Raw genomic sequence first — 27,861 nt, forward strand, 5'->3', positions numbered from 1 at the left:
GGATTGGTAATGAGGTTATGGAGTACATTCAGGGACATGAATGTGAGGAAATGTGGAGTGTTGCTGCATTTCTTCGTGGAGCAAAGGCCATGTCTCCCTCATTTTCATGGGTCACATTCTTTAAGAAGACAAATCCGGCCAGACTTGGTGGCTCAAGCCTGTAATCCCAGCACTTTTGGGAGGCCCAGGTGGGCAGATTATGAGGTCAGGAGATCAAGACCATCCTGGCTAATACGGTGAAACCCCATCTCTACTAAAAACAAAAAATAAGCCAGGCATGGTGGCGGGCGCCTGTAGTCCCAGCTTCTCGGGAGGCTGAGGCAGGAGAAGGGCGTAAACCCGGGAGGCAGAGGTTGCAGTGAGCCGAGATCATGCCACTGCAGTCTAGCCTGGGCGACAGAGCATGACTCCGTCTCAAAAAAAAAAAAAAAAAAAAGACAGATCCTCACATTATACATGGAGATATTCTAAGGCAAAATTTCAAGCCTGTTAAGATGGATGGTTGTTGCTTTTTGCATTAGATAGGCAAAATTGCTATAAGGCAAATTTCTCTTTATTCACTTCCATTAAAAATGTCATACGTTGGAGAATAGTCTACGAGAAAAATGATCTCCATGGAGTTGAACACTTTTGATGAGCACATATTTCAAATTGTGGCCAGCTTTGCAGTGTGCTGTGTTTTGTTAGTGGAGTGGCAGCAGGCCTTCTGGAAGTTTAGTTAACCTGTAGCTGTTTAATTTTGCTGCATCTTTCCTGACATTGTTAGCCAACTAGACTGACTTTTACCACGTTTATACCCAGGTCCTTGTGTCCAATCCCTGCAGATTTTTTGTTACACTTTCTTATTTAGGACTTTAAAACCCTGTTTTCAATTTTTATTCTGCTAGATCGTAGTAGCATGCTTTTCTAGTAGGTATTACTCTACAATTTTCTTATATTGGAGTTTGAAGTTGGATTCAAGAATGCATTCTGTTTCTCAAAAGTATTTAAAGTGAGAAATACATATGGTTGAATCAGTGAGGTAGAATCTTAGTGGAGATGAAATACTCACTAGGGGATGAATATGAGACAACAAGGTAATAGGAAGGAAGATTTTTTTTTTTTTTGACACGAGTGTCGCTGTGTCACCCAGGCTGGAGTGCAGTGGCATGATCTTGGCTCACTACAAGCTCTACCTCCTGGGTTCACGCCATTCCCCTGCCTCAGCCTCCCAAGTAGCTGGGACTACAGGCGCCCACCACCACGCCCGGCTAATTTTTTGTATTTTTAGTAGAGATGGGGTTTCACCATGTTAGCCAGGATGGTCTCAATCTCCTGACCTCGTGATCCATCCGCCTTGGCCTCCCAAAGTGCTGGGATTACAGCCTTGAGCCACCGTACCCGGCAGGAAGGAAGTTTTGAAGGCATGCAAGCTCATGTAGATATTAGGACACTGCAATTCCTTCATTATACTTCAAGTTAAAATGTGTTCATCTCTGATGCAAATTCACAGAAACACTGAGAAGCAAGATAGAATAGTGGTTGGGAGAGTGAACTCTGAGGCCAGACTGCCTGTTTTAGATCTTGACTTGCAGTGACCCAAGGCAAGCAGGTGTGACCTGACTAGCTTTGTAACCTTAGCTAAGTCCCTCTTTGTGCCTCAATTCCCTCATTGTAAGATACCGGTAATTACGGTATTGACCTCATAGGGTTGTTGTGATGATTGCATGGGTGAATACAGATAGAGCTCCAGCACCTAGTAAGTGCTAATAAATGATTGCTGTTATTTTTCACAAGGTGGTATGGTGTCACGGTCAGGAGTGGGGACTCTGGAGCAGACTGTCTTGTGAGCAAATTTTGGCTTCTAGATATGTGACCATGCGAAGGATCTCTCTGTGTCTTAGTTTTCTCATCCATAAAATGGAGGTAATAATAAAACTGCTTCATGGTTTGTTGTGAAGGTTAAACAAGCCAATATATATATAAGGTTCTGTGAACAGTTCTTAGTTCAGTGTAAGTCCTGAAGTGTTAACTAGCTATACTAGTACGATTATTTTTACCTTTGTCCGAAATAACATAGTTCTGATTTTTGAAGACCTCCCCCAGTCTTGATCTTTGATATTTGCTCAAGTATGTACAAAGCCTCTCAGATTTTTTACTAGTGATTATCTTAACTCTATTCTTCTAGATTAAGTGTTCCGTGGGTTAGGTTTTCTAAAGAAATTACATGTGATGCTCTGTGGGCTCTGTATCTTCTCAGCTTATTGTTACACCCAGATAATTGGGAAATCTCAGCACTGGTTTTGTTTGTAATATGATTAAAAACGATTTAAAATTCCTGAAAGTTAGCTGTTAAGTCTGCTATCTATTCATTCCTCTGTTCGTTAGTTTGGTGAATATTTATTGAGAGTCTGCCGTGTACCGAGTTCTCTCCTATGGTAGTGAACAGGACAGACAAGGTTTCTGGTCTGGTGGATGTTCCGTGTTACAGGGGAAGGGGCAGATAGTAAGTAAATAAGAAAGTAATTTCCGGTAGCGATTAGTGTGTTAAGACAGTAAAATGTGATAAGAGACTAGCTAGGTAGGAGAGGGCTGCTTTGTCTCCAGTGAGTCAGGGAAGGCCTTCCTGAGGAAAGACGTTTGAACCCCACTCCTTGGATAGGAAGGAGCTGGCTACGCAAAGGTCTGCTGGAAGAGCAATCCAGGAAGAGGAGTGGTAGGAGCAAAGGCTTTGGAGTAAGTATAAGCTAATGGTTTTTTTTTTTTTTTTTTGAGATGTAGTCGTGCTCTGTCACCCAGGCTGGAGTGCAATGGCGCAATCTCGGCTCATTGCAACCTCCGCCTCCTGGGTTCAAGCGATTCTTCTGCCCCAGCCTCCTGAGTAGGTGGGACTACGGGCGTGTGCCACCACACCCAGCTAATTTTTGTATTTTCAGTAGACACAGAGTTTCACCACATTGGTCAGGCTGGTCTCCAACTCCTGACCTCGTGATCTGCCCACCTTGGCCTCCCAAAGTGCTGGGACTACAGGCGTGAGCCACCGCTTTTGTTTTTTATTTTAAAGGAATAGAACAAAAGCCCATGTGGCTGGAGGGAGGAGGAGAGGAATCTTAGGAGATGAGGCTGGTGAGGTCCACAGGGATGTGTGAGGTTTTTTTTTTTTTTTTTTTTGAGACGGAGTTTCTCTCTTGTTGCCCAGGCTGGAGTGCAATGGCACGATCTCAGCTCCCAGCAACCTCTGCTTCCTCAGCTCAAGCGATTCTCCTGCCTCAGCCTCCCAAGTAGTTGGGATTACAGGCATGCACCACCATGCCCGGCTAATTTCGTATTTTTTTAGTAGAGACAAGGTTTCTCCATGTTGGTCAGGCTGGTCTCGAACTCCTGACCTCAGGTGATCCGCCCGCCTCGGCCTCCCAAAGTGCTGGGATTACAGGCATGAGCCACCACGCCCGGCTATGGGTGAGTTTTAGGCGTAAGTGCTGTTCACCCATTGGAGAGTTGAGGCCGAGAGCTGACCGATGACTTTTTAAAAGACCGAGCTGGGGACTGGATTGTAGGTGGGTATGACTGGATGCACTTTGTGTTTTTGAGTGATTCTGGAATACTTCTCTAATTTTCTAATATTTCTGACACATTTTTCTATTATTCCTTATCCAGTATAAGGAATATTAGAACCCTTGCTTCTTCCCAATTTGTTTGGTAAACTTTCAAGTTTATTTATATATGCTGATGTTTAAACAAGAGAATATAGAGCAGATTCTTGGTTTTATACCTATCTGAACCCAAAGAGAAAGTGGGAAGAGTTTAAAATCTTTGTTGTTGTTAATTTTTTCTTTAATATCAAAATATATTTAAAAAGAGGTTGTTTGGTCTTTTGACTTTATTTTTTTAATGTGGATTTATATTTCCATTGTTGAAGGGATTAATTTTTCTTTTCTTCTGAATTTGACTTAAAAATGCTAACCTGTACAGAAGAAGAAAAAAACACAATATAGTATGGAAGAAAACAAGCCTTGGTTTAAAAAAAAATTATTATTTTCCTCTTCATAGGGTCTGTTGGTGTAGCTGTTTTAATATAAAGTTGCGAAGCATATATAGCTCCGTAATATAACCATTTGAAGTTACTAATAATTTTTGTGGTGTTTTGTTTTCTACTACTTGTTTATTTTTATTTATTTATTTATTTTTAAGATAGGGTCTCGCGCTGTCTCCTAGGCTGGAGTGCAGTGACACAATCTTGGCTTACGCAGCCTCCGCCTCCCAAGCTCAAGTGATCTCCCACTTCAGCCTCCCGAATCGCTGTGACTGCAGGCACACACCACCATGCCTGGCTAGTTTTTGTATTTTTAGTAGAGACAGAGTTTCGCCATGTTGCCCAGGCTGGTCTCAAACTCCTGTGCTCAAGCAGTTTGCCCACCGTGGCCTCCCAAAGTTCTGGAATTGCAGCCATGAGCCACTGTGCCCACTAATAATTTTGAAGGCTGTTTAGCAGCTAACAAATATGTTCCTCTTGATCTAACACTTCACCAGTGCTAGAAATTTTATATTTGATTTGTGATACAGATTCTGGTGTGTTTTTACTTTGTGTGTTTTGCAGCAACAAGAGTATCTTAGGACATGAGTGCCCTCCCAAGTAGAGTTTATGAGCGCCCTCACCAAGTTGCTAGTTCAGTTATCACTTCACTGACAACTGCAGTGGAGTGAACAGGGAAACTTAAGTTCTTATTCTTAGAGGTATCTTGAAAATGTCCGGTGGTATCTTCTAGCCAGTTCTCTGGTTATGTCATTTCAGTGGGGAATTAATGGGGAGTGCATTTGTTTTCACTCCTTCCCATATTCTTTTTTGCATTGGTTTTAAGACTTTACATATTTCTGAGAACTCTAGTCATTTCAAGTATTAGTTGACAGCACCATTTCTTAAATATGTGACTTATAACAAAAAATAGAGAAACTGTACATTTGGAATTTATATAATCTAGAAACAGTTTACTTTAACATAAGCCTGCTGTTTCAACAGATTAGCTCATCAGAATGCCAAAAGGTGTTTGTGATGGCTGTTTTAACTCATTAATATCTTATATATTAAAGTAAGTTTTTTGGTTAGATTTAACTGATTCAAGAAGGGAAATCATGTATTGGTTCAAAAGTAAGAAAAAGGCAGATTTTAGCCTTCTTAGGGGTGGGGGAGAGCCAAGGAAACAGCTGCCTTTTCTTTTAAATAATTTAGAATATTTTAAAATTTGGACTATAGAAACAGTTCTGCAGTGAATTAAACCAAGTAATATTTACTTTTAGGGGCTTTATCTAGACTAGAAGGTATGTTGAAGTGAGGAACTATTTTGTTTCTAAACTGTAGGTGGAATTTCCCTCCCGGCAAAAAAAAAAAAAAAGAAAAAAAAAAAAAAAGAAAAAAAAAAAAGCAGGATCACTCTCTTAGATAACCATTGTGCAAAGATCCAAATCAGGAAGCTAACAGCAACACATTGTTTTATTAGGTAATATGTACACCTGACTCAAATTCTGTCAATTGTTCCAGTCATCTCTTTGTAGGAAAAGAAAACGTTTTCACATTGGATTGTCATGTCTCATGTGTTTGGCTGGTACCTTAGTCTTTGTTTTTTTACAACCTTTCAGTTTTGAGAACTGGTTGGTTATTTTGTAGAATGTCCCAAAGTTTGAGCTTCTCTTATGTTTCATCATGATTAGATTCGATGTATGCATTTTGGGCAGAAATCTACCAGAAGTGATGCTCTGTTTTCTGTGCATTATATCAGGAGACATATGATGTTGATATGTCTTATTACAAAAGTGTTGTTTTTTTCTTTTGTAATAAATATTTTATGGGGAGATATTCTGAGGCTATGTATTTTGTTACTCCTCAAACTTTTACCTACTTTTAGCATCCATTTATGATTCTTGCCTGAATTAATCATTACTGTGATGATTGCCAAATGACGATTTTCTAATTCCAACATTTCTTTTTTACTGATCAGTTGGGATCTCCTTTAAGGAAGAGCTTTCCTTTTTATTTACTTGGTCATTCCTGCATTCATTCACATCAGGCTGGACTCATGGATTCTTATTGTATTCAGTGGATTTTAGATAGAATTTTACTTGTATTGATAGCCTTGAAACTTTTCTCACAGATCAATCGCTGTGAGAGAAACCAATAAGCTGTTTCCCCAAATTCTAGGGGTGTGAACTTTGCACTCAGTGGATCTTCGGGATCTAGTTCTGGGTGGAATCAATTTGATGGCGGCCCTCACTGCTTCCAGCCATACGTGGCTTAAGAATGTGATGGTTTAGGAGCACAATACATGGGAAATAGTTCCTGCTGTATTTAAAAGTTAAAATGTGGAAGTTTGATGTCCGGTCCGAAGGGCGAGGCACTGACCTCCCTGGACCCGAGCAGGTTGGTGGCCCCGGGAGGCCTCCCGTTGGCGGCTCTGGGATAGAAACCGCGGCGCATTTGTAAGTGCTTGCGCGTGGTTCCTCCTCGTTGTCCTGTTAAAGTTGCTCTTGGTCTGGAATGCGCGCTGGTCGTTATCTTTCAGCACTCCGCTTTCCACGCCGCACGCTTTTCAGTTATGCTTTATATTTCTCCTCGACTTAGATTTCGTGAGCTTTTAAAATGGTCCCATGTTTTATTTTTTCTCGTGCGTGGGCCGTCGTGAGGCTTTAAAGAGGAAGCTGTGACAGCACCCGGGCTCCGCTGCTCGTCACCTGGCCTTCCGCGCCCCTCGCCCCGCGCCGCGGGTGCGGTCCTCCCTCCAGCAGAGGGTTCCGGGCGCCGGCGCGGCCCGCACGGGGCCGGGAGCCCTTCCTGCCGGGCGGGTGCGCGCGACGCCGCCGACAGCTGTTTGCCATCGGCGCCGCTCCCGCCCGCGTCCCGGTGCGCGCCCCGCCCCCGCCAACAACCGCCGCTCTGATTGGCCCGGCGCTTGTCTCTTCTCTCCCCGCAGCCAATCGCGCCGGGCGAGGAGCTCCTGGTCTGGTACAATGGGGAAGACAACCCTGAGATAGCAGCTGCGATTGAGGAAGAGCGAGCCAGCGCCCGGAGCAAGCGGAGCTCCCCCAAGAGCCGGAAAGGTAGGAGCCCCCGGCCCGCCCGCCCGCCCGGTCCCGGCGCCACGCCCGTCTGGGACGCCGCCCTGCCGCCCCCGCCGCTGCTGGCCCGACCGCGAGGCGGGTCGCGGGCTCGGGCGGCGGCGCCCGCGGCGTCTCGGTGACCTTTTCCGGACTCGGCCGGGCCCCGGCCCCGCTCCCGCCCCGCGGTCCCGCTCAGGCCCTGCGATCGCCGCCCTCCCGCCCTGCCGACCGGCCCCGCTGCTGAATCACGGCCGCCGCGCGCTCCGGCTGTTTCCTAACTTGTGACTTAGCTCCCGGGCGGCGGAAAGTGCGCGGACGCCGCTCCGGGGCCGGACATTCTCCCGCTGGCACCCCGAGCCGCGCTCCGCAGTTGCGCTCACGGCGGGCGCTCTAGTCCTCTCGCGGCTGGCGTGACAGCCCCGGCTCCGCAGACTCGGGCCCGCCGCGCAGGACGCGGGCCGCGTCGGCGGCGGAGTCGGGGTGGGGGAGTGGGGGAGGCAGAGACAGAGAGAGACAGAGACAGGAGGCGGCGGGGAGGGCAGGGAGACAGCGGGCGCGGTGGGCTTCCGAAAGGATGCCCAGGGGGATGTGGAAGTTAGAGAGCGTGTGGTTTTGTCGTTTTGACTCAATTCTCATAGTTTTACGACTTCTGATGATTTCGAACAAAAGGTAAAAGTGTAGTCACACTTAAAAAGGAAGGGGATAGTTTCTGGGTAGGAAAATAGTTTGGTTGGCTGTATCATATTTCCAGCTGGCATACTGACACGTTGGGATTTTTTTTTTTAATGAAGAATTTTAATGTGAATTCAGGAATCGTTCATAGATTCCCAGTTTGAAAATATGCCAAAGCACAGTATGATAGTTTCTTATTGATACAAATACAGATTTGTGGGTTTTTTTTTTTTTTTTTTTTTGCTCGCCTGAGGTGTTGAGTAGATTTTTTTAGTCATCTGAACGAACGAGTCTATTCTTTACCCAGAACATTGCAAAGCGAGTTGTGGAAGTCATACTGTAAATAAAATCATGTCGTAAACTCGATTTAGGAAAATGTTAAAATCGACTTTAAGGAATGTAGGCAAGAAGTCTGTTCTGATTTTTCAAGTATGTGTTCTTTGTGTATCACCACAAAATGGAAATACAATTAATTTCCCCGTGAGACAGTTAGTAGGCCTTTTACTGAATATGCATTGTCTATTTATTGAATGTGATTTAGTCACTGCTTTAGAGCGTTCAATGCTTTTGATCCTGAATCAGATGATCAGAGTCTAGAAAATTCCCAGGTTTTTAATTTTTATTTATTTATTTTTTTTAACTTTTAACTGAGTTCTGGGATTTTGTTAATATTGGGCTTAGTGCTTAATTGTTTGCAGTGAAAACTTTTTATGTAATTCAACTTGTTCCTTTATTTAGTATTCCTTTGGTTTACAACTAATGTTACCAGCCTTCCAGGTAAGTTGTTATTTGTAGGGGGCTGGAGATGGGGAGGACAGGACTCTCTTTACTGTGCCACTAATCATAACTAACTCCTATACTTAAATAGATTTGTAGTTTAATAGCAACCTTACTTTAACGCTTTTCTCTGTTTGGCATACTTTGGTGTGCATGTTTAGAACATATGTCATTACTCTTTTGCTTTTTTATCTGTTTATTTTTCTCTTAGTCGGATTTGGGGAAAAACTTGAACATATACTTCCTGTTTTATTAGTGATCTATGAACTTCATATCTGCATTTTTATACCTTCGTAGACTGTTGGTGTTTCGTATTGACTTAAATAGTTCATATTTATTATTATCCTATTATTTTGTACTACTCTGGGCAGCCTATAACCCAGAATCCTAGGTTTTAATTAATTAAAAGACTTACGCTTTTGCAGAGCTCTCTCTTGGAACTTACAGTCTGTGTTTAACAGCTTGCTGGTAAAGAGATCTGCTTGCTCTCTAAGACTTAAGCTTTGGACAGTTTAAATAATGAGTCAAACCTTTTTTACTTTTAAATTAAATACTCAGTTAAAACCAATTTATAGCTTTCAAAGACCTGAAATGGAGTCTTTTTTTTTTTTTTTTTTTTTTAAGTATTAACTCAGTTCTATTTAGGTCTTATGTGTGACCTCAAACATTTAAGTAGTATCTTTTCAGGCAGTGATGTCAGAGAGCGAATCAACATAAATGTCATTCAGAGGCAATGTTAACTTAGTATTGCTGAAAGCCGCATGTTGAATACATAGAGCCGACAGGTAGATTGACAGTGGGCTTGACTTCATTTTCATTATGAGACAGAGAGAAAAACAAAGGGTTGAATTCTTCATAGTTCTGGACTTCAGCTCCTTTGCATGACAGCTGCTGTACTTACAGCTGTGCATTGCATGTGGTGCCTTTCAGAATTCATCAGATCGCTGGTGGATCATAAGGCGTGTTTGGGCAGAGCAAAGCCCTGGTTTCTTTACATACAAAGTAGTGGCCTCTCCTCTCTCCCCTCCTCACGTCTCCTTTCTCCTTCCCTCCCCTCCCCATATTCATTCATTCATCTAATGTTTATTGAGCCCCTGCTGTGTATTAGGCTCCCTGCTGGGTTGTAGCACACAGTGATGAGCGAAAAAGCAGTGGTAACTCTTCTCATGGTGCCTGTAGTCTAGTGGGGAAGACAAACATTAAATCAGTAAATAGCTGATCAGCGCCTAGATGGTTGGCATGTAGTAGGCCCTCAATAAATATTAATTGATTGACAAGGACTCACACAAATGTTTTAGAAAGGAAAAGAATGCAGTGCGGTGAGAACACAGTTCATATTGGCTCCGACCATGGAGCATGCAATTTTACCATGGGCCAAAGATGGATATACATCAGGCATTTTAAACTGGAGTTTAATTTGGATTCCCAGTTTTGTAATTGAGCTTCTTCACTTTTTACACATCTGAGCAGCCTCTATGCAATGAAAAATAAGTTCCTTAGATGGAATAGATTAAGCTTTCAGGTAGAAAGCAAGGAGGGTTTTTAGTGTCTGGTGTTTCAGGCTATTTTAATGTGAACCACAGAAAAATTACAATTATAAAATAGCATTGAAACAGCCAAATTTAGAAGTATTTCTCATCTTCTTGATCTCTGTCCCCTGTTTGTTTTGGAGACAAATGAGAAATTGAATTTGCTTGTTAGCAGTAAGCAATGACTGTTGGCAAATGCTCTTCCAGAGTGTAGATTATAATAGCAGTGTTTGCTCTATCAGTTACATAAGAGCCTTACCTGAAGTTCTTTTACCTGGAGAAACAACAGTGGCTTTCTACAAATGGGCTTGGTGGAAGGAATGAAAAAGACGGGATGCCTGGGCATTTACCAGGTGTGCGACTTTGGACAACTCATGTCACCTTTCTGAGATGAAGTTTCCCTAGCCTGAAAAAGGAATATCATCATATCGATGATGCTTGTGCCACCTAACCTCACAAAGTTGTCAAGAGCAAGTGAGATAATAGAAACGTGCTCTGTGAAGCTGTGGGCTCTTGGGAACTGTAAGTACCAACTCTCCCAACATGGCTGGCGTTTACTTCCCTGCTACTTGCGGAGGAACGACTGAGTTGGTGACTCATTTAATCAATGGGGATTTATGGAGCACCTGTGTAAGCTCAAAATAAGCACTGGGTCTCTTCTTTCCCTCTTCCTTCCTACGTCACAGCCCTATTCTGTGCTGATTCACCCTTGTTTTAGGCCTAGGTTCTAACCTATTGACCTCGCTGTTCACAGCAGATTGAGAGAGAAGAGTTTATATTTATAGCAGCAAGAAGTTTTATACCTGAAAGCTGGACAGAGAAGAAGACAGAAGGTTTATAACAAAATCAGTAATGAATTATAAAGAACAAGTTCCTTAAGGTCAGTTAGTAGGTTCAGATAGTCCTTCCTAAAAACCATAAGTAGTACCTGAGAATATCAACTAGTTTATAAGTATTTGTCTCAGCGACGTTTAGTCACCACAGAACAGTTATTATAATCAGCTTAGCAAAGTAATATTTTATCTGTCTCTACGATCAGAATTTAAATTAAAAATCTTGGTACTGTGAAGAACACTCAAGTTTTTTGAAATTGTATATATTTGAAATTCTTCTGTAAAGGTGCTAAATAACAAGTCTTTAGAAACTTAAAATATAGGGAGGTAAGAGAGCCACATGCAAAGATAACTCAGTCTAAGGTAGTCTAAAAAAAAGTGCAACACGGATTGTATAGGCAGTAAGGACTATTGGCCCTCCCTAAGAGAAGGAAAAAGGGATGCTGAGCTGGGCTGGCCAGGGAGCCTTTATGTAGAAAGGGTGGCAGGATGGGGACATTTCAAAACAGAGAGAGGAAGGAGAAGGACATCAGGAGGAACCTTGGGGCCTGAGAAGTTGTAACTGTCTGGATGGTCTTCCTCTCTGTTATTTAACAAGTATTCCTGTGTCTGTGTCAGGCACTATTCTGGGTGCTGGAGTTTCAGCAAAGAACTAAAATGACAAGGGTCCCTGTTCACATGGAATCACATTCTGGAGAGTGGGGAGTACAGGCCAACAGATGAAGTAGGTAAACCTTGTCAATAGTGTTTTGTAGGGTGGGTGGGGGAGGTATGGCCTGACTGGAGGTGGGAGGTCAGGGGTGACCATTCTGAGGTTGTGACATAAATGACACAGGCATTCTAGGGGCTGAGGGCTCCGGGAAGAGGGACCCAGTTCTTTTAGCAGTTCTACTCACATAGAAGCCTACATGAGTATTTTTGGATTATGAAACTCAGTTCTGCAAATGGACATATATTGGCCCTTTTTCTGCCAGGCGCCGCACCAAGTGGCTGGGTTGGTTGTTGGGGGAGATGAGAGAGATGACTACGGCAGGCACCATCCTCCTCCAGTGCGGAGTCTCCAGTCTGTTTCATGACAGCCATGCGCAGGTCAGACTTAGTGGGTGTTCTGGTTGATGTGGGAGAGAAGGAAATGGACACTTTGCAAAATTGGATAACTTGTCCAAGATCGCCCTACCAATGAGTGTCACAGTCGGAATTTGAACCAGGTTTCCCATGCCTTTTCTTCTATATGATATGGAGCTTTTTGTCCACTTCTACATGCAGTTGACAACTACAGAAGTGACAACATTGGTTCCATTTAAAGTTGAAATTAGAGAATACATTTAATAAACGCAGAGAGTGGACGGGCTTCTGTGGAGTTTGATCTCCTAACCTTTCGTAGCAGCCAGCAGCTGTGTTTCAGGCTCCAAGCTGAATGACAGAGGCCTGACTCTGGTGTCTGAGGATGATGATAGATGGGCCCTATGCCTACTGGGTGCCTGGTGGGCAGGTCCTGTGCCCGCTGACTTACAGGGCACTGGCCTGTAGTTCCTGTTTGCAGGTGCTGGAGCAGGATGTGGAGTGCTTGGACATGGCAGTGTGTTCCTGTGTCCGGCTTTATGCTGGCAAGCTTGTGGCATTAGACACAAATGAGCTGTTTCCGGGTTGGTCAGTCTTAGAGGGGGCTGTCTCTGCTGTAGCTTTCTGGCTGCCTCCTAGCTGAGGGTGCCTTTTGCTGAGCATTGAATGTTCCATCTCTAGTGGTTGTCTGCCAGGATGAGCTCTCTGCTGCTGTTGTGGTCTGTTTTTAAGAGCTCAGTATGGTTTTAATTAGTACTTTTTCAACAGTAGGAGTTAGGGAATTGTAAAAAAATTTGCAGTTCTGCTGCTGCTACTAAATTGCTCCAAATTTAGATGAAAATGTTGGTCAGTATTTTCGTTTCGTGCCTTTGATTCTTATGTCTATCCTTGTTTACAGGGAGATTATGTGGATTAACTTAAATTTTTCAAAGCATTTTGCAAATTTTTCAACTGTATTTTAGTGGGTGAATTTGCAAAAATCCTAACATCCATGATTTAAAAGTTTTAAATATCATAATTGAGTGTATTGGGAACCATGCTGTGCCCTATTTTTAGATTGTTATTTTGGTTCTCTTGTCCATATGTAAATTGGAAGGTGAGACTTGCCTAATACAGAAAAAAGGTTTGATTATGATTAAATTTTCTAAACAATATAAAAGAGGTATCAAGACCCTTATAGTTGGTTCAAAATAGTTTAGTTGATTTTAACAAATCCACTTATAATTTGAAAGTAAAAAACTCAGTTTCCTGTGTTTTCCTTAAATATGAACACTAGGTTATTTTTCTAAATGATGAATTTTTATTTTTTTTTAAACTCTTGAAGTGTTTTTTTTTTTCCCTAGGCAATTTCATGTTCCAGTTTACAGATAGCTGTTACGATATTCAAACTTAATGTTCGTGGGAGCATTATAGAAAGGAGGGTGTGGTTACTTTATTTTTAAATAAAATAACTTTTAAAGTTTATTTATTTATTTTGTAGAGACAGTCTTTCTGTGTTACTCAGGTTGGACTCGAACCCCTGAGCTCAAGCTGTCTTCCTACCTTAGCCTCCCTAATAGTTGGTATTACAGGCATGCACGCGGTGTAGCTTTGTATTTAAAGTTGCCTCTAAAGAATTGAGGAATTGGAGGCCGGGCGCAGTGGCTCATGCCTGTAATCCCAGCACTTTGGGGGGCCGAGGCGGGTGGATCACAAGGTCAGGAGATCAAGACGATCCTGGCTAACATGGTGAAACCCCATCTCTACTAAAAAAAAAAATACAAAAAAATGAGCCAAGCATGGTGGCGGGCCCCTGTAGTCCCAGCTACTTGGGAGGCTGAGGCAGGAGAAGGGCATGAACCCGGGAGGCGGAGCTTGCAGTGAGCTGAGATCGCTCCACTGCACTGCAGCCCAGGCGACAGAGAGAGACTCATTCTCAAAAAAGAATTGAGAAATTGGATAAATATCCCAAGAACACCATTGTCGAGGTTAAAAATAGACATTTCTTTTAGTTAAAGGTTGTATGGAGAACTGAAGTTGAAGTTTCAGGTGGACTGGCGTGGTACTTTGTTGGCATTCAGATGGCTTGTTTATATTTCACGTGCTGCCAAGTACAGGCCTAAAGTTTTATTTTGGCCATCCATCTGGCTCAGAGTGTTTCATTAGTGTTCATAATTTGGTTGAAATAGTTTAGAGGAGCTGAATGACCTGGAGAAGCAAAAGTTACTTGAAAATGCTATTGTTTCTCTAAGTGGAAAAGAGAAATACTGAAAGTAGCTGTTTTTTTTTTTGCCACTCAGATTAAACCAGTTTTCATACAAGAGTTCTTGGCTGAATTCATTTATTACAGTGTATTTTGATATGGACATATGTCATGACTTGACACTTATTTGCACATCATGTCATTATGCTGTGAATCACTCATTTCTATTGATGGTGACAATGACAGCAATTACACTTGTTTCTAGTATTGTGCTGGTTGCCCTGTGTATACCATAGCTAATCCTCCCAATAACCCTGCAAAGTTAAGATCCGTATCCTCATTTGTAGAAGAGGAAACCGATGCTTCGTGGGGCTTCATACTTCGGCCAAGTTCACACAGGGTCCTAAATAAAAGGCTCTGTCTCTCTAAATCCAGTTTTTATGCATAACGTTTGTAAGTAGGACAGTTATACTGTGTAAGTTGCCATGTTTTATTTGCTTTACTAACTGGCCAAGGTGTATTTTCACTGCTCACTGTAAGAAGTGCCCACTTTAATCCTAAATACCAAGACTATGGTTAAGTGAAGTGTTTGGTGTAGGAAAGCCCAGTCATGGCGACACCTTCAGCTGTTTTTGCTTTGGAGATTTATGGATTGCATAGGTATATTGTATTTTGAGCACCCCAAATAAACAGTTTTTTAAAACACAGATTGCATTTTCACCCCTTTCCAGCTGTTGTCTATCAAGTATTTTTTAAATGACATATTTGTTGGTTTAAGTTTCTAATGAATATTTTCTTTCTCTTGGGTTTTATGTTATTTTGGCATTAGTTTTGAAACCAAAAGAGCACAGTGAGACATTGCTTTTGCCTAACTCCCTCTGCAGTGCAGAGTCTAGGATTCTAGAGCTCTTTCATTTTGTCTTATTGATGAGAAGCTTCAGCTTCCAGCTCTGCAGCACTGGCCTTGTGTTGAGACTGGCTTAACAGTCTGACTGTTCCACCAATAAAAATACACATTTTAAAGTTTTCTTAAGTTGAATGTTAACAGATGATGAACACGCTTTAATTAACGTGTACTCTAAAGATTAATTACAGAAACTGTAAGTGCAATTCTGATTTGTTTGTGGATATAATTGAGTTATATCCTGCTTGTTTTTCAGTTTTGGGTGGTGACATTTTGTTTATTTGTTTTGCCAAAATGTTTATTTGCAGAGGGGGGTAGAATTTTTTTTTTTTTTTTTTTACTTTTTCATTTAAGAGAAATGCACATGAACTATTTGAAGCAGTACCTTCTTCAGAGGTTTTGTTTGCTGATAAAGCTTTCCTGTTCTAGCTGCTTGACTCATTCCAGAGGAGAACCATTAAAGGAGACCAGAAGGTGAGAACAGTCACCCTATAACCTATCCGTGTGTACTCCTGAATTTTCCTAAGAAGGGGCACGCGTTGATTTCCTCATTGTCTTTATCACACAATAGATTCTTAGAATATGTGTGTCTATATAAAATTTTTAAAGCTGCTTGAGTTTGTAGCCAAACGTAATATGGCTTTTTCTACTTGGAACTTTTACTGAGAGTACTTTATTCGATCGTTCCTTAAAGACTTCGTAAGTAGTGGCCAGGCGCGGTGGCTCACACCTGTAATCCCAGCACTTTGGGAGGCGGAGGTAGGTGGATCACCTGAGGTCAGGAGTAAGAGAACATCCTGGACAACATGGTGAAACCCCGTCTCTACTAAAAATACAAAAATTAGCTGGGCGTGGTGGTGGCTGGTACCTGTAATCCTAGCTACTCTGGAGGCTGAGGCACGAGAATCGCTTGAACTCGGGAGGCGGAGGTTGCCGTGAGCTGAGATTGCACCACTGCACTCCAGCCTGGGCGACAGAGTGAGACTTTGTCTCAAAAAAAAAAAAGACGTAGTAAGTAGTTAACACCTCCCCAACCCCCCAAACATACTGTAGGCAAGGCAAAACTGCAGTTTGTAATCTATACTTTCATTTTTCAAAGTTCTTTAGCATTTTTCTTTCTGTTCTAACCTGTTCTTTGAAAAACAGGAGAAGGTAACTTTGTTTAAAAGGTTAAAACTTGGTGCGTGTATTAAAGTATTCTGAGGGATTCTGGGTAAGAGACTAGAAAATTCTCAGTGTTCTGGAGCATTTATTGTAGCTGCTTGCTATTTCCTGCTTCTGTGGCCATGATCCTGAAATTTAAAAATATTTTGATGAAAGTTTTAATAATCTAGTCAATGTGTAGTTATTTTAGATGCTTATATATTAAAAGTACATACTATTTTTATTTTTAATATGAGAATATTTGAATAGTTTCAGAGGCAAGAGATTTATTCTAATGAATAAGATAATTGTGTGTGTGGTATAAAAAATAACACAGTTTATAAGATAAGAATATAACATCTAAAATACTGCTAGTTTGATACTTAGATAACTTTCAGTTTTATATGTTCTTATTAATCAGTGTCTGAAAGATGAAAAACTAATTGCACTCTCAATGAATTAGCTGTCTGTTACCAGTTATGGGCAGTAGCAAAGGATTGACCAGTTAAAAAGAAAACTAATACAGCATTGCTTAGGCTAAAATTCGCCTGCACTCTTTTTTTTTTTTTTAATTAAAACTACAGCGATAAACAATCTTTTTTCTTGTATTTATAATCCTACCTCTTGGGGCAGTCTTTTGTAGATTTCCTGAGACACCACATGCCACAAAAATGAAGGCAAACTGGTTTGTTCACCCATGTTTAGAACCCCAAAACGGAATATGTGCAATGTTTGAAGTTGCACTGCCATTCAGAATGGGCAACAATGCAATTTCTGAGCCTTTTGTTATTCTTTTTACCATTTGGCCTCTCAGGTTCAGTTCTCATTCTCTTGCCAGTTTGAGATGTAGGATATGCCTTTCTGGTTCTGTTGACTACATTTTCGTCTTTCATGTATGGGATTATCAGAGCCTGCTTCTCTGGAATAAAGAGATTACTGGCCATAAGCAGAATGTCTAAGGGCCTATGAGAAATCAGGGTTCCTGCTGTCCACCTCTTGCCTTGGTACTTTTGCTGTGAGGATGTTAATGTTGGTAATAGCTGGGTCCTAAGTCTTCTAACCTTCTATGGCAGGTTTACGCTGTGAACAGCACCATGGTGATAATAGTTGTAGTTTTGATCTTTTACACGTGGAACAATCTCCTAGACTATTTACACACGATGGACTGTAATTTTTGTAGGATTAGCGCTAATGTTGAAATTACAATTTCCCTCTGATATCCAAGAAAATAAGTAAAAAGTATCAATAATAATAATAAATATCATATGTTGTCAGTAGTCTCAATCTTGGACTTTTGGACCAGGGGTTGAAGATTCCAAATCTACTTGACTTTAGGAATTTTGTTAATTGCTGAAGGTGTGATCCACAGTGTCCTTCCCTTGTTAGATGGGTCATGGGCGTGTTTGATAATAAGATCAACTTTGGTAAGCATAATATCTATTTTTAGTTACTATAAATCCAGGAATTCAGGATAGAAGAGAATGTAAATTACTGTCTGTATGCCAAGATAAAATTTGGGGTTGTAGTAGAGTGCAGAAAATACTAAATCAAGAAAAAGTGATACTTGAATTTCTGTCTGATCCTTTTAAGTTTTAAAGACAGGGTCTTATAAATCTCATGGGTGATTGTCAAAAAGACATGGAATTGGTGAACTTTGTTTTCATAGCGAATTATTCTTGTGCTTCCCCCTACTCTTCAGTTTCTATGTTAAGCACATTAAAGAAAAAAAAAACCTACCTAAAATTTTTTTTTAGTGGGTGGGAATATACTGCTTGGCCTTCACTGTTGCTTTTGCATTAGATGCAGATTGATCAGTACTTTGAAAATGGATAGCTTGTTTAAAATGAGCCAGAAGTGTGCGTGTATGTTGGGTGGAGGGAAAAGGGGAAAAATTGCTGACCCAGGTATACCGGGTATACCTTGAGTGTTAGGAGATGTGCAGTATGCAGAATTTATTGTGATACACCAGAACATAGCCTTGGAATTAAGAGACCAGATTCAAGCACCAGCTCCACCAGTTAATAGCATTGTGACTTCAGGTGGGTTACAATGTTTGGGTCTTTAATTTGGGTCTTTAATTTGCCTGTCTATAAAACGGGAATATGAGCTACCTACCTTACAGGGTTGCTGTGAGCATTAATCGAGAACGTTACAGGAATATTCCTGGCACACTGACCTTTGGTTCATCCCATTGTAATGGTGGGCACCAGCAAAATTCATTCCGTGGTAACTGCCGTTCTCTGGCCGGTTGGCACACTTCTAAAACAAAAAAATGAACAGTTTTGCCATCTTGTGTTACATGTTCTCTTAAAATCCGTACGTTTTCCTTTCGGATCGTGGAGTGAATTCAGTTGATTTCAAATTAGATAAGAGTAAAGGGCCTCTTTGGATCCGCAACTAGATACATCGTGGCATTAAGGAATTCTTTATGTGCAAGAAACCCGCTTGTCTCTTAAAAGCTGTCTTGTTACTCTTGGAATTTATTTTGTTCCATTTGCCTGGGCAGAAGCAAACACATCTCACTGTTTCCTTGTCTTACCTTTCTGTGGTCCAAAGCACTCATGACAGTTATAAGAGGATTTTATGTGAATGAATTTTTCTTAACATTTTCTTAGGTATTAAATTATCAGACAGCCCTGAAAGTAATTGTGTGGGAGCAGTTTCAGGACTGTATATGCCAGATTTTTTAAATAGTCTTTCTGGGGGTGAAATCGGGAAAAAACCAAATGGGTGAAATAACCATTTTCTTAGAAGGTGCTAATTAATTTGATGATAATCAGTTTTCTGGCAAGAAATGCCCTGATGATCTGAGCAGCATCTTGACTGGGTATTCTGAAGAGTTGGAGTTCTTTTTCAGGGATCACACAGGTACATTCTTTCTATTAATACACAATGCTTGTACAAACTCACAGCTTAACTTTGTAATAACATAGGAGTCCCTGACCCCCGATGTTGTCTACCAAATGTTGTGTTTACGTCCATTTGTGAATGTCTGGGGAGAAGGGCCTTAGGTGTTACTTGATACTCAGAGGGGTCTGAAGTCTCCTTTCCGAAAGATTAAGAACCACCACAGTGAACCTGTATGTTCACTTTTCAAATTCAAGCAGAGACAGAAGCAATACAATCAGTAGGTTACAGACTTTAAAAACGAAATACACTCACAGCTTACACTGTTAGAGCATTAATATATACTGATGTGGACATGAGTGAGTGAGTGACAGAATTCTCTCAAACTTCTGTCCGCATTGGACTTGTACATTTTTATAATAATACCTGGGTGGGATCATGTGAATCAGTGGAGAACAAATGAACAAAACAAATGGATGAATTAGGATTTGTTAGTGGAAGCAGAATGCCATTGTCTTCATATGAAGGAACATATGCCGACAATTTAGATGTGTAGGCGTGCACTTTCTGTGATTTGTTTAGTAGAATCTGTGGATACTCCTTACAATCGATTCCATTTATTGAGTCTGTGCCAGGCACTATGTGGCATTCGTTTTGTGCATTACCTCATTTACTTCTCTTTGACGACAGTATCAGATCGGTATTACCAGTATATATTAGAGCTGGTTCCCATTTGCTTCGAATGGGATTATTTCTCGTTAAGCAAGTCATGGTCCAAGGGCTGCGGAGCAGCATTTCATGCTATTTCACTTTTATGGGTTTCTGTTTATGAAGACCAAACTTATCTTGAGGACCTACTTTATTCTGAGTGCCACCACCACACTGGGGAAGGGGACAAGAGCCTAGCCACTGTCTCACCTCAGTTAGGGTCAGCTCTTTGCAGGGAGCACGGGTAACCTTGGAGACACAGGAACCTGCTGGGAGCAGGTGAAATGAGTGTGTAGGTTGAGAGACTCTTTCCACCAGCCGTGGATACTGGTCTAGGAAGGACTCAAGTCTGATTCAGGCCGTGGTCCTCTGTGAGCCTTCCTCCCAGGCTCAATTTGTTCCCTGTGGGCATTATTTTACGCCTATATTGGCAAAAAATAGAAAAGCATCAGCTCGGGGACAATGTGGGATAATCCTTGGAGACCAGCACCAGGGAAGATTGTGTGCTTCTGAAAGGCTCCATTCTCAGTGCCAGAGCCTGTTATCAAGGCCAGGTCCACAGCATGCACTCCTCAGGCTTCCCAGCTTTACCTGGCTCCCTTGGTGGATAGTACTTTTCATCCTCCCCTCCTCCCTCTCTTCTCCTTCTCTTTCTCTCCTGACTCCTTGCTGCTTTCACTGTCCCTCCCTTCTTTTTTCTCTATTTTTAATGAAATACAGAGTCTCTGGAAGATCTTTTCCACTCAAAATTTGCTTCTTGTTAACATTAGTAGGGCGTTTCTGCAGAGGGGCTTGTTTTTTGCAAAGTTAAACAGGTATGTAACACCAATTTTAAATTCTTTCATTATAGACATCTTTGTAGTAATACATATTTGTATTCCCTTTAGCTCATGAGTGTTGTATAGCTAATAAGCAGCCAAAGAAAATTATCAGAATACTTCTTTACCATAATTCCAGAAACTTTACAGAGTACTCAAGAAATTTTTAAAAAATCTATCAAGAATAATAAGTTTGGGCTAAATTTGAATAGTAGTCTGATATAGCCTGAATAGCTAGCACATCTGAGAATGAGATACACATTGCTGAATAGGCTAGTAGAATTTTGTATTTAGGTGGAGATCTATTTTAAAAATCTGGATTTAAGCTGGGTGTGGTGGCTCACATCTATAATCCCAGCACTTTGGGAGGTCCAGGTGGGCAGATCACCTGGGGTCAGCAAACTCCTGACCAACATGGTGAAACCCGCTCTATTAAAAATACAAAATTAGCCGGGCCATGGTGGCTCATGCCTGTAATCCCAGCATCTTGGGAGGCTGAGGCAGGAGAATCGCCTGAGCCCGGGAGGCAGAGGTTGCAGTCAGCTGAGATTGCACCGCTGCACCCCAGCCTGAGTGACAGAGCAAGACTCTGTCTCCAAAAAAAAAAAAAAATCTAGATTTGAATTTAAATGTAACTTGTGATTTAAAAGAGTTTATGAGGAGAGTATGTTTTAGTTTCATCCTGCTCTTCAATCTGAAGGACAGCCTTGGCAGCTCTGAGTTTACCAGAGGGGAACGGTTTGTGCCAGCCAGTGTGCATGCGGAAGCCTGAAGAGGTCCCAGGTCTTTTTCCTTGGAGCGATTATGTGGATGGTGTGTCGGTCCGTAAGTGCTGATAGAGGCTCAGCTGCCGGCGGGAGGTGGCTGGGCACAGTTGAGATCTTCCACAGCGGTGGGATCTGGTTGATCAGCTACAATGGGGCTGAGTCTGAAAACCTGTGCTGGAATAAAAGTGCCTCATTTCATGGTAGGCCGAGTGATTAGGTAGCTTAATACCTCTGTAAATGCTCTTGTTTTTATAAACCTCTGCTAAAATGTGGCATATTCAAATGCCGTTGCTTAGTCTTTGCATTTTTAAGAGAAGTAAAATATAAAGCGGAAATAAAGAATGATTATCCCAGCCAACTGCCAAGACATCCACCCTTAGGTTAATACCAGCAGGCACTCAACATGATTGTTTAAATTAGATATTTGATTTAAATAATGATGGGTATAATAACCAAGTGCAGTGAACAGGAAAAAAAGAATATGGGGTATGTGACTGTTTGGAAAGAGGAAACATTTATTTTTTTGTTTGAAGTGATGTGTTGCATACAGTTAAAAGATGTCTACCAAAAGGTTAACAGGGGTAATTTGAATGCTGAGCATTTATGGCTATTTAATAGTATCTGTTGTATTTTTAATCCCTTTAAAGTCTTTATAACTGTGTGTCCATTGTGGGTTTGATGTTACTGGGGATCGTGGTTTTTTCTTGAATGGTTTTCCTGAGTCGTATGGGTAGGCAGTAGACAACACTTGAGCAGTACTTTTTGCCATCCAGGCCAAGTAGAGGCTTTTTCCAAATAGCACTTGTAAAACTGCAAATTTTACAAAATTTTTAAATGTTATATTTTATCTCAACCAATAAAAACATTTTCAGTTATCTCATTAATTTTACTTCTGTTGGTATTTTCTTTATGAAAACTCATGTGTTTTTATTTTTTTGTGTAATATAACCAAGTGCTCATCTGACAGAATACTAGCAGGTAGAGATACCATACTCTTATCAGTACTGTCTCACTGGGAGCCACCTGCCAAAATCTGAATGTATATCCTCTTGATGTTCCTTAAATTTATCTCTGTGGGTACAGCATAGCCTGGTTTGATTAATTAGTCATGTGGCTTGGCCATTGTTCGTATGGGCATTTCTGTAACCAAATGTGAAGAATGAATTTTGAGTGTTTTCATTGTATCTTGTTGCATATTTATGTCAGATTTTTACTCCTTGAAAATATTTTAAAATGATGTTGTAGTTACTTCATCAGGATGCAGTATTGTAAAATTTGTCATGGGCTTTAAAGGGGGAAACATAATTTTCTTCTTAGCTGAGAGTAAGCAGTTCTCGAGGGTGTGGCCTTCTCCTCGGTTTTCAGGGTTGCCAGGCACTGGAAACACACCTCTTCTACAACACCTCCTGCTTTGGTTTTTTTCAGCCACAGGGGGCTGAGTCCGTAACTTGAATTAGGTTCTTTATTTTGTAGTTGCCTCTTCATTATTTAAGGTTTTCAGATTTTAGGTACATTTTTCAGGCTACTAAAAAAACATGAGAAAGAAACCTAGAAATTGATTATAAAGTAGAATAGGTCAGCAGCTTGTTTATATTTAATTATTCTCCCACATCGTTTTGTTCATGCCACAACACTTTTTGAGGCTCCAAAGAAGGTAAGGACACTTAATGCTTTCTTATCTTGAATTTGGTGTAGTTTATTTGGGAAGCCCTTTCTTAAGATTTGGAATTATCCAGTCAAAACCACTGAAAGCCTTTTTCTAACAACATAAAAGCTCCGACTCCCTTCCGATGGATCTTTGCTGTTCTCCCATCAGCCTGACATTTGGAAGAGTTAGGGGAGCCCGCGGCCTCCACAGCTGCAGAGGCTGTGCAGCAGCCCCCCGGTGGGAAGCAAGCATTTCAGGAATTTATACTGCAGTCTGCAGAACTGCAAAATCTAAAACTTTTCCATTGTTTCTGTTGGAAGCAAAACCTAGAGTTGTGTTTTAATACCATGAGCTACTTAAAATCAGAGAGGTTTTATTTTTATAATTTGCCTCCAGGATTACAGATAGTTCTTGGTGAGTTTAATTGCAGAAAAAGACTTGAAATTATGCCAAAGGAGCTTAACAGAATTTTTTACTGTCAGATAAGTTTCAAAGTTATTTTAAGTGAAAAAGGAAACTATAGAAAATGCATGGCATGTTACTTTTATAAAAACTAACTGTTGCAGCATCTTACTACTTCAGATCTATGGGGCTTGCTGTGCCACTGATCGCACAGTGACCAGTTGTAACAGCCACTTGTGATCCTCTGATAACCACCCCCACCCCCCTGCTGACCTTTCTGAAAGCATTTCTGGTTGAGGCACACTGGTGCCCCCATCAGTCCTTCTGCCCAAGTCTCCTAGTTCTTTTGTTAATGACATTTGATGACTTCCAGAGTACCAAGTCATTCTCTTACATTAAAGCATGCATTAAGAATATTGAAATGAACTGTTAATTCCTTATGGAAAGCTTAGTTTTAGGTATCCATTTCCAGCTTCTCTCTTCCTGTCATCAACCCAACTGCAGAATGTTAAACTACTAGGCACATATGCAGCAGAGCTCAGGTCTAATTCCAGTCGACCTTCCCCATCTCACACATAGCATCACTTGGCTGTTCTTTTTTTTTTTTTTGAGATGGAGTCTTGCTCTGTCGCCCTGACTGGAGTGCAGTGGCATGATCTAGGCTCACTGCAGCCTCCGCCTCCTGGGTTCATGTGATTATCCTGTCTCAGCCTCCTGAGTAGCTGGGATTACAGGCATGCCACCGAGCCTGGCTAATTTTTGTATTTTTAGTAGAGATGGGGTTTCACCATGTTGGTCAGGCTGGTCTCGAACTCCTGACCTTGTGATCTGCCTGCCTCGGCCTCCCAAAGTGTTGGGATTACAGGCATGAGCCACTGTGCCTGGTCGGCACTTGGCCATTCTTAAGATAACAACTTTGCCATTATCCATCGATTTCCCTTCCTTACCAACACAATCTATTACAGATTGTGATTTTTAAAACTTTTATAGGAGTCATTTCACATGTACTTTATACTTTTCTCCTCCCAGTTAAGCCTTTTCAACTTGCTTTGAGAACTCTAACCTTTCTCCAAACCAGATGTATCCTAAGTGATACTAGTGCCACAGCTGGCCTGCTGTCACAGAAGACACTTTTGACTTTGAAAAATTTGAGAGGCTGGATATTATGATGTATTGCTCATTCTTACTGAAATGCAGGTGACGGAGATGACCTTCAAGGCTTTTTTTGCTCCACAGTGTTCTGGTTCTTCTCTGAGCCTTGAGCATAGTGAGTTCAACATTTACCCTGTTGCCTAGGGTCTGTGCCCTCAACTTAGTCATATGCTTTCATCAAAGCCTTTCTTCAACCTAGTGTGAAAGCATGGTTCCAGTCTTCAGTTTCCTAGGAAGGGCCGTCTTATCCAGGGGGAGGAAGAAGAGGTTAAGACTCTGCAAAAGGGTGAGATTCTAGATGGTAGTGTCTTAAGGCTGGGAGGAGGAATTCTAAGAACGAAAGAATACCAAGTTGTCAAATGTGAAGGAGAAACTTGGGGCAAATAAAGCCGGAAGAACTGTTGGGTTTTGTAATTACGGTATTAGTGGTAACCATGGGAATCGGATTCCTGTAGAGAGGGTGGAAGTTCAGTTGCAAGGATGAAGGACTGATGGAGGGCAGAGGAACTGGAGGCAGCAGGCACAGCCCACCTTGGTGAGTTGGTATCAGCACTGTTGGGAAGCCCGTGTCCTTGATGACCATTCATGGTACAGCTGTGGAAATCTCCCAGTTGGAGTCTTATCTGATTTGGAACCAACTGTGTGTCTGAGTAAGAGGATGAGCTCCCCGAGTGAAGATTGGATGGACCTAGCTTCTGTGCACAGATATTTAATTCTGATTTTATCCTTCAGAGTTGGATAGCTCCCCAGTGAGGAGGCAGCACATGTAGAGTTACATATAGTTTTAAATTTAATTCATTTAAATCACCAAATGCATGAGCCTTCACTGTTGTGATGAATTTTTCTTGTAACTTGAGCAGGCCTCCCAGAATTTTGCATTCTCTCTACTGCCTGAACATTTTAAAGTGAAACGTTATTCTCTAAAATTTCCTAGTGTGTCTGTCCAGTTTATTAGGATAGTAGAACATAGTCCAGACCTAGGTTAAATTTTGCATGCGATGCTTTAGGAAATTTTGGTTTTATAACTCATATCACAGGCATCAGCAGTATAATGCTATACATTGTCTTAGAAAATAGTCATTATGGCTGTTGAATGTCTTTGGTAGCTATTTCATTACAAAATCCAGTTTTGTTGATACTATTCAGTGGTGAATCATACTTGTTCAGATCAGGGTTCCATGCTATTGACTTGTTTCTGGCACAAGATAAAATAGAAATTAAAAAAAAAAAAAGCGTTCCAATTTGATTGTTGCTTAAAAAAAAAAAAACAAAAAAAAAACCAACTATAAATGCAGTTTAAATCTTTGTTTTGTTTTTGAGACAATCTCTGTCGCCCATGCTGGAGTGCAGTGGCATGATCATGGCTAACTGCAGCCTTGACCTTCTGGGCTCAAGTGATCCTCCCACCTCAGCCTCCCAAGTAGCTGGCACCATAGGCATACACCACCATGCACAGCTAATTTTTTCTTTTTTGATAGATACGGGAGTCTCACATTGTTGCCCAGGCTGGTCTTGAGGCCCTAAGCTTAAGCAATCTGCCTACCTTGGCCTAGGATTACAGGCATGAGCCACTGTGCCTGGCCAAGCAAGTCTTCATGCAACTTTTTTCACTTGCCCTTGAAACCAGTGAAATAATGTATGTAAAATGCTTTGTAAAGTAAGGTATGCTGCTGGATGCTGTGGCTACACCTGTAATCCCAGCACTTTGAGAGGCCAAGGCAAGAGGATTGCTACGTCCAGGAGTTCGAGACCAGCCTGGGCAACACAGCAAGCTCTTGTCTCTGCAAAAAAGAAACAAAATTTAGGCAGGCATGGTATCACATTCCTGTAGTTTCAGCTACATAGGAGGCTGAGGCAGGAAGGAGCACCTGAGCCCAGGAAGTCGAGGCTGCAGTGAATCGAGATTGTGCCATTGCACTCTAGCCTGGATGACAGAGTGAGAGACAGAGTAAGACCCTGTCTCAAAAGAAAAAAAAAAAGTATGCATATGAAGTCATTATTGATATTAAGAATTAACTGTAAGAGAAAGATCATTTTTAACATTTTTTCCTTGAGTTTTTTGTTTGTTTGTTTGTTTGTTTGTTTGTTTTAGACGGAGTCTCACTCTGTTGCCCAGGCTGGAGTCCAGTGGCGCCATCTTGGCTCACTGCAAGCTCCACCTCCCAGGTTCACGCCATTCTCCTGCCTCGGCCTCCCAAGTAGCTGGGACTAGACTGCGGGCACCCGCCACCACACCTGGCTGGTTTTTTGTAGTTTTAGTAGAGAATGGGTTTCACTGCATTAGCCGGGATGGTCTTGATCTCCTGACTTTGTGATCCACCTGCCTCGGCCTCCCAAAGTGCTGGGATTACAGGCGTGAGCCACCATACCTGGCCTTCTTTTTTTTTTTAAGATGGAGTTTTGCTCTTGTCATTCAGGCTGGAATGCAGTGGCATTATCTTGGCTCACCGCAACCTCCACCTCCCGGGTTCAAGTGATTCTCCTGCCTCAGCCTCCCAAGTAGCTGGGATTACAGGTGCCCTCCACCATGGCTGGCTAATTTTTGTATTTTTAGTAGAGATGGGGTTTCACCCACTGTGTTGGCCAGGCTGGTCTCGAACTCCTAACCTCAGGTGATCTGCCTGTCTCGGCCTCCCAAAGTGCTAGGATTACAGGTGTGACCCACTGCTCCCGGCCCTTGAGTTTTCATTCTGGCTTTACAGCTACTGTAGTCGTGTGGCATTGGGCAGATTATTTCACATCTCTGCTCTTTGGGTGTCTCCCTTGTAAAGTGATTTATGCATTGGGACTTTGGGGGCTTCTAGCAAAATGGATCCATTAAGTGGTAGGGGCATCAGTTTTAGAATAAGGGCACAGTACAGGCCCAAGAATGAATACACTACATTGGTCTTATTCTCAGCAACTAAGTACACAGTTAAACATTAATTTTGGTATGTGAGCAACTTGATGCAGTAGGTAACTGCTGTTTTCCTTCTGTTGCATTCAGTCTCTCATCTTGATGTATTCCTTTCTTTTCCTCATGCACATGGTGGTGTTCTGTCCCTCTGCTGTTCTTGTCATCATTTCCATTTCACTTTCCTTGTGTTTCATTCCTCTGTCTTTCTTGTCTAGAACAAGCGGAGCAGCCAGCTGGCAGTAGCACCCTGTAGGACCCCCAGGACCCCATGGTAAGTGCACTTGTGTGCTTGCCAGGCTCCCAGTGGCTCCTGCTCCTCTGCTTCACAGAGAGAAGCTCACAAATTCCATCTCCTCTTTGTAAATGTCCTTATGGGTTTAGTTTTTTTCTTTTAATTTGATGACATATAGGACAGAAATCAGGTGTCAGAAGAAATCAGTACTGGTTTAAGGA

At 41.8% G+C, this 27,861-nt stretch overlaps 1 protein-coding gene across 11 annotated transcripts in view; it reads left to right on the top strand.

Annotated features, from left to right (window-relative positions):
• The window catches only part of PRDM2 (PR/SET domain 2), a 127,440-nt gene that overhangs the window by 46,289 nt on the left and 53,290 nt on the right, over positions 1 to 27,861 (top strand). For 8 of the 11 annotated variants that reach the window (XM_021936250.2, XM_021936252.2, XM_009197708.4 and 5 more), the window contains one exon: positions 6,942 to 7,068. In XM_021936250.2, coding sequence (XP_021791942.1) covers positions 6,942 to 7,068 — 127 coding nt within the window. Of the gene's footprint in view, positions 1 to 6,941; positions 7,069 to 27,090; positions 27,680 to 27,861 lie in introns of those variants that run through there. The other 3 variants (XM_021936243.2, XM_021936242.2, XM_021936240.2) reach the window with 3 other exon arrangements.

The sequence above is a fragment of the Papio anubis genome, chromosome 1 (genome assembly GCF_008728515.1).
Source record: "Papio anubis isolate 15944 chromosome 1, Panubis1.0, whole genome shotgun sequence".
Taxonomy (NCBI): Eukaryota; Metazoa; Chordata; class Mammalia; order Primates; family Cercopithecidae; genus Papio; species Papio anubis.